Source organism: Ictidomys tridecemlineatus, chromosome 8 (genome assembly GCF_052094955.1).
Source record: "Ictidomys tridecemlineatus isolate mIctTri1 chromosome 8, mIctTri1.hap1, whole genome shotgun sequence".
Taxonomy (NCBI): Eukaryota; Metazoa; Chordata; class Mammalia; order Rodentia; family Sciuridae; genus Ictidomys; species Ictidomys tridecemlineatus.
Window position 1 is genome coordinate 126,220,438 of NC_135484.1, and position 14,326 is coordinate 126,234,763.

The 14,326-nt window shown below is 37.5% G+C and overlaps 1 protein-coding gene across 1 annotated transcript; it reads left to right on the top strand.

Annotated features, from left to right (window-relative positions):
- Window positions 1-6,497: 6,497 nt before the first annotated feature.
- LOC144365802 (olfactory receptor 7D4-like) lies at window positions 6,498-7,049 on the top strand. Its single transcript, XM_078018550.1, has one exon. The coding sequence runs from the start codon at window positions 6,498-6,500 to the stop codon at window positions 7,047-7,049; it is 552 nt and encodes a 183-aa protein (XP_077874676.1).
- Window positions 7,050-14,326: the final 7,277 nt, after the last annotated feature.

Here is a 14,326-nt window from a genome sequence, read left to right on the forward strand (position 1 = left end):
GACCCAGGGACCCAAAAAGGGGCCATCTGCTTTGATTGTCTAAGGGATAAGTGGGCCAGGCCTGGGTGCTACATTTTATCCAAGAGGCATTATAGGGGAGAGTCGACCGGCAGAGAGGACACATTACCCATGTAAGGAGGAGGGAAGAGGATGCAGAGAAGGAAGAAACTGATTTATTTGCAAAAGGGACATCCCCACTAGAGCCAAAAAATCAGGAGTGCCTAAGTGGCAGGTTTGAGCTGCAGAGATTAGTTGAGGGTTTTTTCCTGAGGAGCTGTTTTGTTTGGCGTGTGTAGTTCTAAAAATAAAGTTAGTTTCTTTTGACAAGTGGCTCCTGAATTGTGCCCAGCCAGACTGTGGCAATTTGTTTATAGATATTTAAAGCATGAAACTAGATGACAGAGGTCTTTATTTGGTCTCTTAATAAGACTGAATGCAGTTGATTCTTCTCTATTTTATCTTTTTTTTTGCATGTGTTTATGTGATGCTGGGGATGCGTTATGCACCTCATACATAATGCATGTTATGCACTTTTAATTAAAAAGAGGAAGTAATTAAAAAGAGGAAGATAAACCAGCCAAGGAGATTGAGGAGGAATCATCAATGATATTACAGGAAACCCATAAGAGTATTATGTGTGTTCTGAAAATTACAAAGAAAGTGTTTGAAATGGGCTGGGGGTGAAGCTCAATGGTAGAGCACTTGTCCAGCATGTATGAGATGCATAATGCATCCCCAGCATCACACAAACCCATGCAAAAAAAAAATGAAATAGAGAAGAATCAACTGCATTAAGTCTTATTAAGAGACCAAATAAAGACTGACCATTGAATTTTGATATTAACAAGAGTGATTTCAGAGGAATGATAATTTCAAAAGTTTAACAGGGTTCATGAGAATATGGAAAATAAAACAATTGGAAAGTAATGAGTGCAGGAAATAGGGTTTTGTTGTATTTTTTTAAGTCACAGAAAAGTGTAGCAACAGCTGTTGAGGTCTGGAGGATACCTCAGGGTTTTCAGATTGGTCCACCAGAGGATGGAATTTAAGAGATGGATGCATAGGATCTCACAACTCAGATGCTAAAATATTACTCAGCCTCAATACTGAACCACACCTGCCCTGAGATCCAATGTGAACAATATATGTTCTGTATGAATTAGTCAAAGGTGAACATAGAATTAGAGTATTCAAGAAAAATCATCAAGATGATCCAATCTAGGGAGAAATGTGAAAGCACAAGAGGGACAGAACTGTCTGGGCTGGAGGAAGTATTGTTCTTAAGAGATCAAAGAGTAAGACTTCATCTTGCGTGAGAAAAAGAAATCTTCCAATTCTCAATAAAATGGGAAGGAAAATAAAAATAGATGGGAAAGAGTGATAAAGTTATGGTTGATAGAATGCCCTACATTTTTTCTACATTTTTATTGATGTGTAGTAGTTGTACAAAATTATGGGGTGTGTTGCTACATATTTATGCATACACACAATATAACAATATAATTTGGCCAATATCAGAATGCCCTACGTTCTTTTAAAGTTTTTTATTATAATTTGTTATACATGACAACAGAATAGAATGCCCTACATTTTTAATTCAGCTCAGCTGACTAACCCATCAACATCACTGGATATTAGAAACACAAATTCTCACATCTCACCTCAGACCTACTAAAACACAGTCTGTAAGATGGAACCATATATCCTTGACTTAACTAGGTTTCCATGTGATTCTTAAATATGTGAAAGTTTTAGATGCTTTGCTCTAATATAGTAAAAAATGCCCTGCATAAAGAGGGGAAAGACAATGTCCTTTGGAACACCTAAAGGTTGCTACAAACAAGGAGGTAATAAACATATAAATGGAAAAAGAAAACTGTTTCTGTCATGAGATCCATCATAAGCCTTCAATCACAGATGCTTCATTTTAAAAGAATATGATAGTCACATCTTAATGAATCTTGTCTTCAGTTATAATTATTTCCAATTGTCATAACTTTACCTATTTATTTGCCGAGTATGATCTAAAGAACACTTTCTCTCCTACCTATACATGTGAATTAGACAATCTCATTGTTAGAGAACAATGAACAGTAATCCTTGAGAGATACTATGTGTTTAATTCTTTGACTGCTACTATAAATAACATTTAAAAATAAAATATATTTCTGACTCTCAAGAAATTTATAATTTAATTGAGATGAGAAAATTTACGTCAGAGAAACTGGAAAGCTTATTTGGATAGTATTCAATTAAGGACTATGTCATTCTACCTATATATTTAAGAAGACATGAGATAATGAGGGATAGAATATTCAAGGATAGCTTTATGGCGGGGAGGGAGTTAAAATTGTAACTAGCCATGAAGGCCTGATAATATTGGGTGAGATAGGAAAAACACTAAGAAGAAAACTAAAGTTAAAGCCAACAGGAGTAAGTGTAAGAGGTTAGAAATGATAATATTAGTGGAACTATAGGTGATCAGCTAAAGAGAAAGGAAATTGGTGAAGAATGTGAAGTCTTGGTTGGTAGGTATGAGAACCATATGTAGAAGTTCTTGATGGGCACAGATGGGCACATATGATCAATAAGAAATAAGGAGGATAGAGGCATTTAAGCAATGAAAATTCAGGCCAAACATAGAAAGTTTTATAATTTCTGTGAAATGCTTGCAGCATAACTCATAGTAATTAGAAAATATGAAGTCAGGGGAGCCAGTTAAACTTCTAATGAAATAAGCTGGGAGTGAGTTCATGAGCCAAAGTTAGAAGGTTTACAAAAGGTGATAAAAGACTGAAGTGAAAAACATTTTTTAAGAAAAATATGTAAAACACTCAATGTGGACTTGAGAGAAATGAAAGAAATAGATAAACCAATGTTTCCAACCCATGCTTCTGGAACAATACCTGAAGAAAAGGAGTTTTATTCTTGGAATATTGAAATGAGAAGGAACTACTTGTGTAGTACAATGTATTGTCCTCTCCTGCCTTTCATCTCCATAAATTAATTTATATATTTTGTGACAGATACTTCCTGTCAAGCACAGGGAGTACCTTAGAGAGGAAAACTAAATGCATTTTCTGCCACAATGTACCTCAGTGCCTTGTGAAGGAGACCGATGTTAACTAAAATCCTAAATGTTTAAAGAAAATAAATATGACAGCATCCACTATATTACAACTGTGGTAATCTATAAAGGTATGATGTCGGATATAAAGGGTAGAAGTGATGATCAAAAAATCAAAATTCTATAACAAAGACACCAACTGAACTGAGATTGCAAGGATAAGTATGTGGTTTGAATGTGATTTGTTACTTCTGAAAATAATATTGCAGTTTAATGCTCATTGTGAGATATTAAGAGGGTAGAAATTAGTCTAAGTGTGATATTTAGAAATGGGCCTTTGGTGAGGTCTTTAGGACAAGATAAGTTCTTTAAGGTGCAGCTCTCATAATTGAATACTGGTGGCTTTATAAGAAAAGAACAGAAGACACACACACTCTCTCTTGCTATGTGATGCTCTGTACCACCTTAGGACTCCATCAGCAAGAAGGCTATCAAGGGATATGACTGCTCAACTAGAACTGTAAGCCTGGATAAACCCCTTTTTTATAACTGTATCTGTGGTGTTGTGTTATTCGAAACATAAATCAGACTAATATAGAAAATTGGTACTGATCAGATAGGCTGTTGCTAGTAAACAATACTTTAAAATGTGGAAGTGGCTTTGGAAATGGGTAATGGGCACAGGTGGGAAGAATTTGGGAGAACAGGCTATAAAATGGCTAAATTCTGATGAGGGTTTAGAAGACAAGAAGACTAGGGAAGAGCTTGAACATCTTACAGGTGGGATAGGTGGTTATGATCAAAACACTGGTGTGAATGAGTGGTTTTCTATTGGAAATTAAAGGAAAGGCCACACTTGCTACACCATTGCAAAGAACTTGGCTGGACTACGTCCATACCACAGGGATTTATGAAAGGTTTAAAAGTCATGAACTGGGATAGCTAGTGAAGAAAATATATAAACAACATGATAAAATCCAGTCATGGTTTTTCTTGATAACTGTATACAACAGGATTCAGCAGCAATGGTATGACCTGAAGGCAGACTCAGGCACATAATTAAATGGAAAGGAAAACCAAAACCTAAGAAAAATTCAAAATCTGACCATGGAAAGAAAGAAGAAAAAGCATGCAACCCAAGAGCTACTTTCTAAAAAAATTAGCATGGATAAAAGAGAGCCAAGCACTAAAATCTCCAGGAGAAGGAGTAAAGGCCTACCAGGCATCTCTCATCACAGGCCATCACAACTAGAGGCCTAGAAGGGCAGAACTGTTTCATGGAGCAAAGGTGGTGTGCTCTTCATGGGCTAACTACCTAGGGCCAACTTGGGATTTGGCTCCCTGCACTCTGGTGAAGCACACCACAGCCACTCCAGCCATGGTTCAGGCAGGTTTACTATGACAATGATGAGGTCATAGCCACTTCCACTTAGAGTTGAAAGGAAAATCTAGGAGGCCAGACAGAGGCCTGACACATGGGCAGAAATGCACAGAGCCCCCTGGGACACTGCCTAATGAAGCTGTGGGAACAGAACCCTCAAGACACCAGAACTGTAGCCTGAGAGAACTGCAATCATGAGGTTCCAAACCAAAGGAGCTAAAGTGTGGAATAAGCCCAACAAAGCCATGGAGGTGGGGCTTCTTGAGGCCTTGTGAGGCCCAGTCCTAGTCCCACTGTGTGCAAGATGCCAGAAATGTCACTTTAAGAGTGAATGCCTATCTTCCTGGGTTTTGAACTCACTTTGGGTTAGTTACTCCTTATATTTGCCTATTCTTCCCTTTTGGAATGTAATGTTTACCCTGTGCCCACTACTAAATATTGGAAGTAAATAACTTGTTTTGATTTTATAAGCTCATAGTTGGAAGAAGTTAGCCATAGTATCAAATGAGACCCTAGACTTTGAAGTTTTGAATTAATTCTAGAAGGAGTTAAAGACTTTGGACTGTTTAGATGGAATCATTGTATTTTGTATGTGAGAAGGAGACTAGGGGGACAGGGGTGAAATACTATGGTTTGAAAATGGTTTGTCACCACCCAAACTCCAAAGAACAATTTATTTAAGATATGAATTCTCATGTGAGGTAATAAGAGAGTGATTATGGTGTATAGAGGTGGGACTTTGGTAGGTCCTTAGGATTAGAAAAGGTCATTATGGTAGAGCCCCATGATTTAATACTGTTGATATTATATGAAGAAAGAGAACATAAAACACACACACACACACACACACACACACACACACACACACACACCCAGGTCTTTCTATAAGATTCTCTGCACAAACTGGGGGCACTGCCAGAAAAATCCATCACCAGACACAGTGCCTCAAACTTGTACCAGAACTATTAGCCAAAATAAACCTTTTTTTAATAACTTACTCAATCTATGGTATTGTGTTATTACCAACAGAAGACAAATGAATATAATGAGTAGAAGCTAAGAGAGGAAGGAAGCAAGAGGGTATGTTTGAGGGAGTACAGCACAGCCACTGTGGCTACCAAACAGAAAATGAGTGTACTGTGGTGCAATGTGAGGCTGGTGAGGTACCTCAAAACCAGATACACTGAGGAGGAATGGGAATAAAGTATAAAGATAGAGCCCTCGTTTAGTGTACAAGGCCTTGGATTTGATCCTCAGTACTACAAAAAAATTTAAATAAAAGCCGTTGAGATTTGTAAGACATGATAAAGATTGTGCATTTTTCATAAAAGCAATGGTTCTGCGGTTGCCTATCTAAATAAAATAACATAGTTCTATTTTCTTTTCTGAAAAGATGATTCTGTCTGCATTGTGAATTACACATTAGATGGTGCAAGAATGGGCATGGTACACCAGATGGAAGGCTGGTAATATTCTAGTCAATCAACCAAAGCATGAACCAGAATAGTTACCATTTATTGAGCTGCAACTATGTGCCAAACACTGAGCTAAATACTGAGATGCAGCTTTTGCTTTCGAAGAAATCATGGTCAAAAACAGAATCACAAGGGGCTGTTGTTGTGGCTCAGAGGTAGAGAACTTGCCTAGCATGCGTGAGGCACTGGGTTCAATCCTTAGCACCACATAAAAATAAAATAAAGGTATTGTGTCTACTTACAACTAAAAAATAAATATTAAAAAAACCAGAATCACAAACAAGTGGTAATAATATCACATAATACAAAGTTTAATCCACACAGAACTTGCATACTTATAGAATGCTAGGGAAACTCTGTTCCCCTCAATCCATTGTCTTTGTGCCTCCTCAGTTGGCTGTCCTTTCTAAATTCCAACTCTTGTCTCTCCCATTGATATTTTAGTTTTCAAGCCTCAGTTGGTGTAAGAGAGACACGTTGACAGAAGACAGAATCCAGGTTACTGCACATTTGTGTCTGCAAGGAGTGGATCCTCTTCACACCAAATCCTTCTTGAAGCACAGTAAGGACCAGAATGAACTGTAGCAAGACTCCTGACTTTGTCCTCTCAGGGATGTCCAGTGATCCAGAAAACCAGCAGTTCCTCTTTTGTCTCTTTATGGCTCTCTATTTGTTGGGCCCCCTTGGGAACTCACTCCTTCTGCTAGCCATTGGCACTGACATTCACCTCCACACTCCCATGTACTTCTTCCTCAGCCAGCTCTCCCTGGTGGATCTCTGCTTCACCACTACCACAGCCCCTAAAATGCTAGAGAATTTGTGGACCCACAATGGATCCATCTCTTTCTCTGGGTGTCTGACCCAATTATACTTCTTTGCTGTTTTTGCTGACATGGACAACCTACTCTTAGCAATCATGGCCATTGACTGCTATGCTGCTGTTTGCTATCCACTGCATTACCCACTTGTAACGAGACGTTGCAGATGTGGGGTGCTTGTAGGTATATCATGGGGAGTAGCCCACTTGGTCTCTCTAGTCCATATCTTGTTGCTATCCCAGCTATCTTTCCATGTTAATCAAAAGATTCCTCACTTTTTTTTTATTTTGGCCTCTCTTATGTCGTAGAAGCCAAGGAGGACAAATTCAGCAATAGTTTGGTTTTCTAAGGAGGCAATTTCCATGTGGATCATCCAGATTTCTATTTGGCAGTAATTGGAGAAATTTTAGTGCATCTCTAGGAGAAATTGTTGTGCATCTCTAGGAGAAATTGTTGTGCATATCTATTTCTTCTATAGCAAACGTAAGATTCATAGGACTAAAACATATAGGATGAAAATGAGTCTTCAAATGAGAATTACTTTTAAAAAGTCTTTGTCTATCCCCTCTTCAGTTCTTACTCATTCTCCAGCTCTCTTTCTTCTCTGCCTTCCTTAATTGTGCATGTTCAAGGTTCAAGAGAATTTAACACAATTTTAGTCTTCCAAAACCCTTTGACCTACTAATTCCACCTGCTACTATACAGTAAATTCTAGCAGCCAAATCTGTATAATCAGTCATGGTTTCCTTCATCTGCACCAGTGTAATTTCCTACAAATGTCTGGTAGACATATTCCCAAACAACAGATCCTTTTATCCTCCAAAGCTACAGCCAGCTGAGTGGCTTTAAAGTTCTATGTGAATCCCGTGGTCACTCTCTCAGAGTCATCTTTATTTCAACACCCCCTTTCCTTCTCCATCTCTAATCAATGAAATTTCATCAACTATTCACTGGGAAATTTATATATTTTTTTTCCTTTCTTCCTACTCTTATGTGAGGCTGATGATCTACTGTGTAGTTGTCTAGTCTCTGTTTATGACTCTCTCTTACCAAAATAACTTTCTTGAAATACTAGCTTCATTCTTTCAATACTGTGCAAGAGTTAATAGTTAAAATGTGATAAATGATTATGAGAGGGAAGTATGGGTGCAGAGAGAAAACAAACCCCGACCAAGGATGTGGAGCAAAGGGTATAGGAACTAAGGTCAGGGAAGGCTTCCTGAAGAATGCAACTTATAGGCTGTTTTGAAGGCCAGATAAAAAAGGACCAGGCAAAAGGTAGAGAACTGGGCAAGGTACCTCTAGCAGGAGAGAATATATGAAAGTCAGGAGGCATAATTGAGCATGGCATTTTTTTAAGATATTAAAAATGAATCCGTGTGCCATTAGGGCGGATTTTTGGATACTATCCAAGATGACGTGTGCTTTTTACTAATCATAATGAGAATATGTTGTATAATTCAGAGCAGAGGAGAATAATAAAGGAAAAAATAGAGCTAATTGTATATGTTCACATATATAAAATTCAAGTGTTAATTTCTATGTTATGAGATTCATAAACATATTATATTTATCATCACATAAAATGTAAGTTCTTTAATGCAAACAGCATAGAATGGCAATTACCTAAGAGGTGGGAAAATGAATGACTCAGGGCCAAAGGCATTGGGAGACTTCTCACTGCATGTAATTTAAGGCCAATTGTGCCTTTGTCAAAGAATCCCATTTTCCACTCCCCTGCTCACTGTTAAATCCTCAAAGACCAGCTTAAGTTTCATCTCCCCAAGAAGCCTCCTTCACTAATGGAGCCCTTTATTTCTTGAGTGATCAAGCACTAAGTATCTGGTCTGTAGAAGACAGTACACTAGTTTCCAAGGATACCAGGTCAAATAAATTGAGTCCATGACCTTAAGAAGTTTATAATCTTGTGTAACATCATCAGATAATGGCAATACACTGAAAGAAAGTTAGGGAATTCAACCTGAAAAAAATCTTCCGGGAGAAAGTGAGGCTAGACTAACTCCTCATTACTCTGGAAAATGGAAATAATGGAGATGAGAGCATTCCAGATAAAAAGAAAATCATGAGTAGACATTGAGGCCAAAAACAGCAGAAAGTGAAGAGGAAAAGAGGTGTGTGGGGGGTAAGTATCCAGTGTTAATTAAACTCGTCTCTGAGGGAGCATTAGGATGCAGGTGAATAATGAGAGAGGAGGGCTAGCATCAGCAACTGTATCCTAGAGGCAACAAGGTACAGATGAAGGCTTTTAAACAGTAGAGTGGAATGGCTCAGCCTGTATTTAGATCAGAGGCTAAATCCCCAGTAGCAAGAAGGAAAGAAAGGATGTCCCCACCCAACTGATACTTGGTGTGCAAATGCATGCTACCTTGAATTCTTCATTCATTGTTTTATTGTATGTACGTTTTCTTTCCCAAAGATGACAAATTTATTTAGGATAGGAGCTAGAATTTTGTATCTACTACACTATGCAACAAGTAGAAAGTTCTTTACTTTATAGACCATAAAATCCACAGATTCCATTACCATTCTCCAACTCTTACCTCTAGAAGCTATTCCCTTACCCTCTGTTCCCATCTATGTTTCCTTGTGATATGAATTTAGCACTCCTTCTGGGACTTCCTTTGACTCCTAGATTATTTTTTCTGGTCCACATCCAATCTGCCATTTGGATTATTTAATCATTATCCTTCACAGAAGAGAAGTGAGTATACAAATCAGGCTAGAACACTTTCAGCAATAAAAAGCTCACCACCACCACTCCCCCAGTGTCATCATGGATCACGCTGACTCTTGGCAATTTGTTTCTAAAGTGAGCCAGGTTTTGCTTTCCTAGAATTTCCTTTTATTTATGCTCTATTAATAAAGAAAAATTACTTTTTTTGTGACAGCCCTTTAATTCCCTGAAATTTATAAGAGGTAGGATAGAAGAAAGGTTAGTTAGGACAAATAAAAATTTCACAATTATTTTTTGTAAAGCTGACCTGTGCCTATTCCAATCTACTTGATGACTTTGCTCAAAAGAAATCTTTATCATCATTCTCATTCCAATCATTCTAGACAGTCTATTTCAAGAAATGCAGAATTAGGACAATAGCAAGTCAGGAAATAAAAAGAAGACATTTCATTAACTTCTAAATGCAAAAATAAAGAGAGTAGGAAATTGAAGTCATCTATCCAGGGTGACAATCCATAGGGAACCACAAAGACTAGAGTCTTGAATATATCACCCTTCAACCAATATAGAAAGAGAAAAATTTGCAATATCTCCAGGCACCACTTACCTTCATAAGCCACTGAACAAGGCTAAACAATAATGATTGCTGTTAAAAAAAACAGCTTAGAGGAAAAAAAGTAAAGAAAAAACTTGAAATATAAATTTTATAGATAGTGTGTTACTCATGGCTGTGATCAAAATACCTGAAAAACAACATAGAGGGTGAAAAGTTTATTTTGGGCTCATGATTACAGAACAATGATCAGCTAGTTTCATTGTTCTGGGCAGAACACCATGGCTAAAGGGTGTAGCAGAGGAAAGTTTCCAAGCTGAAGGAAACCAGGTGGAGGGGTTGCGGGCAGTGAGCGCCCGAGTGTGCGAGCACACAGAGATGCCAGGGACAAAATTAAAACCTCAGAGGCATGCCCCAATGACCTTCTTTCTCTAGCCACACTCCACTTGCCTACAGTTACCACCCAGTAAAGTAGTCTTTACAAATGGATTTATCCACTGAATTAGGTTATAAGCTTTATAATCTAATAATTTCACCTCTGAACATTCCTACATTCCACACATAAGCTTTTAGAGGACACCTCACATCAAAACTATTATAGACAACTTTAGGGTATGAAGCAATTTTTCAAATAAGGCCACGGAAGCATAACACATATGCACAAGAGCTAGTCACTCTCAAACAAACAAACAAACAAAAACTTATACTTTCTATCTCCAAATTGGACTCCTAATTCAAAGATGTGTGTGTCTGTGTGTGTGTGTGTGTGTGTGTGTGTGTTCATAGTCTGTGAACAATGTATATGGATATGTGGCTGTATTCATCTGTATTCATCTCCATAGCCATATTGTTCTTTAAAGTGTATAAAAGTTCCTCCATCTGTATATTATTCTCGTATAAGAAACAAGCATCATCCTGAATTTTTAGAACACCATATTTCCAGCCCTATTGTTCAAAGTGTTGGGAGAGAAGAGGAGGACAAAGTAGAAGGTAGTGAGATGTGAGGACTGTAAAGAAATGGGAAACACATAACAACAGCATGGTGGATGAAAGGCCCTTCTTCCTTAAAAACATAATGTGATCAAGCAATAGCAGAAGCTGCAGAGTTGTGAAATGCCAAGTAATGTAGCTGAACTTGAAATATCCAAAACATGCAGGAAAAGTTTGAAATCAAGATGAATTTTAATTGGAGAAATGGTGGCACACACCTGTAATCCCAGCAACTTGAGATGCTGAGGCAGAAGGATCACAAATTTGAAGCCAGCCTCAGTGATTTAGCAAGGCCCTAAGCAATTTAGCAAGAACCTGTCTCAAAATAAAAATGGGTGGGGATGTGATTTGGGTTAACCCAAGTACCCCCCCACACACACACACAAAAAAAAAAAACGAATTTCATCACAATAACTGGTAAGGAAATTAGAATAGTGCAAAATATCTGTATATTCCAATTGTAAACAATCTTAGATAAAATCCACAGCCCTCATCCAACCCAGATTTCAATAGTCTTCAGTTAAAACTATCACTATTTCTGGAAGAGCAATTTAAATAATATTCCAGGAAAACACATTTGAAAAAATATATACCAAACTATACATTTGAATTTATCTTCAGGAAATTAAAAACAAAACATTCTCATGTATCTTTTCAATGTCTGTTGAACATGTTTTATAAACAGAAACAATAAATAAACTTTAATTTAGTTTGTTTTTTTTTAATCTTTTGATTCTTTAGATCTCTTTGGCAATTACTACATAATATAGCAAAAATACATGTTAATGGCTTTAAAAGAAAACTTTATCATTTTAACCATAACCCATTTTTTTCCATACTATGAAGAAGGACAAATTTCTACCATAGGGAAAAAAAAATTGGTGTGAGAGGGCCCTGCCTCTTTCTACACCACAGCACACCAACTGGGGGTTGGAGAATGTGCATGGCTATGATTTCCCTCTCCAGAAGAAAGAAGGGGAAGGGAGTAAGCTAGTACAGCCAGAAGGATTACACATCAACTTTTGAGCTCCAATGAAGAAAATACCAACATTAGGATTCTGAAGAAAGACTGTGGGATTTCATAAAATGCTTCTTTAAATAGAGATATTTGGACTCTAAATTAATTGAAATTTGTTACTAATTAGAAGAGAAATGGCTATAAAGACCAACCATTTAACTTTTTTAAAAGATCTATGTATTCAAAAATAGGATGCTCACCTGAAATAGCAGCCCTGCTCTCTAAAGACAAGACTGCTCAGAGGAGATGACCTGCTGAGATTGGCTAAGACTTCAGAATGGTGGAGTTACCTACTTTCAGCTCCCTCCCTTTTTGAGTTCAAACTGAAATAATTCAGGATAAATATTACCCTTGTCACCCTCCACCCCTGAGCCATTCTCTTCTTCAGCCTCCATCCCCTTTTCTAGCTCCCAAACTACTTTGTCCTTTGGAAGTCCTTGCTTTTATCGCCAGGGAGGGCTGGCAGTTGCTGAGAAGGGAGAGGCCCCTGAGAACCAATTACGGCTTCTAGACAGTAGCCTTAAATAAAGATGTAACAGCCCCTAAGGTTCTTGTTTTGTTTTGGGAGAGGTTCCTAAAGTGTTGACTTGACCAAAAATGGAGCAGAAACTGAAAGAGCCATGTGCCAATCTCCCTTTCCATCCCCTTGAGGACAAATGCTGTCAACTTCTCCAGGCATCTTATCCCCTGATTCCCAAACTTTTCCCCATCCCTCCCTCTGAATATCTCTAATTTCCCTGCAGCATCCCTAAATCCTCACCACCGGTAGCAGTCCTCCCAGAGGCCTGCTTTCAACTCTCATTCCAGCCCAGGCTCTCTCAGCACCTCAGGCTACTATTTCAATAGATGTCACCTTTGGTCAGGGTGTTCTATACAGATCATCAAAACCCCACCAATGCCCATTTTAAGGAGAAGGAAGCGGCCTGATGTTTCAAAGTCCAGTTCAATAGTTATGTGATGTTTCAATATCCTCCAAGCCCTCATGTTTGTCTGACAGCTCATCTTCCCCTGCTCCCTCTTTGAACCTTCCACAGAAGTTGGCTAATCTTGTCACTCGCATTGGCAGGAATGTTTCCCAGGCATTTCTGAGTTACCTATAAAACCCAGACTCTTACTCAGACCTGCTTTTCTTGTCCAGCAAACCAAAAGAGAAAATTTACTTCTTGAAACTCCTAAGTCTACTCTCTGTGGCTCACAGTAAATGCCTCATCTTAACCATTGGTTCATTAAATAGTAATATGATAAATGGAAACACGAAATCATGTGTCCTGAAAACAAAACTTGTAGATAAGAAATGGATTTCTTTTAGTCATACTAAGTTACTATAATTTAATTGACAAATAAAAATGTATACATTTATGGTGTAAAGCATAATTTTTTGATATAGGTACTTAATGTGAAATAGCTAAATCAAGCTAACTAATATATATATTAATTCACATACTTATCATTTTTGAGGACACTTAAAATCTCTTTTAGCAGTTTTCAAATATAAAACACATTGCTATTAATTATAGATGCTCTATTGGGCATTAGATTTTTTTCATTTATGCACTCTAACTAAAACTTTATACTCTCTTACAGTATCTCCAACTTGTCCCCTTTACTGTTAATAGCCCCTGATAACCATTATTCTGCTCTCAGCTTCTATGAGTTTAAACCTTTTTGTTTCCACACATAAGTGAGATCATGTGGTGTTTGTCTTTCTGTGCCTGTCTTGTTTCAATGGACATGATTTCCTCCAGATTCATCCATGTTGCCAAAATTGACAAGATCTTCTTCAAGGCTATGTAGTTTTTTATTGTGTATGCATACCACATTTTTTTGTTCATTCATCTTTCATGGGCACTTAATTGTTCTCATATCTTTGCTATTATGAATAGTGCTGCAATGATAATGGGCATTCAGATATCTGTTCAAGATATTGATTTCATTTTCTTTGAATACATACACACAGACAAGGGATTTCAGAATCATATGATAGTTCTATTTTTTTTCAGGGATCATTATGCTGTTTTCCATAATGACTGTACTAATTTACATTCATACCAACAGTATACAAGAGTTTTCTTTTCTCTGCAATGATAATGGGCATTCAGATATCTGTTCAAGATATTGATTTCATTTTCTTTGAATACACACACACAGACAAGGGATTTCAGAATCATATGATAGTTCTATTTTTTTCAGGGATCATTATGCTGTTTTCCATAATGACTGTACTAATTTACATTCATACCAACAGTATGCAAGAGTTTTCTTTTCTCCACATCCCCACCAGCACTTGTTATCTTTCCTCTTTTTGATAATAGCCATTCTAGCAAGTATG

Bases quoted from the DNA above. Each gene is read 5' to 3' on its own strand.
- LOC144365802 (XM_078018550.1), top strand. From the start codon at position 6,498: ATGAACTGTAGCAAGACTCCTGACTTTGTCCTCTCAGGGATGTCCAGT.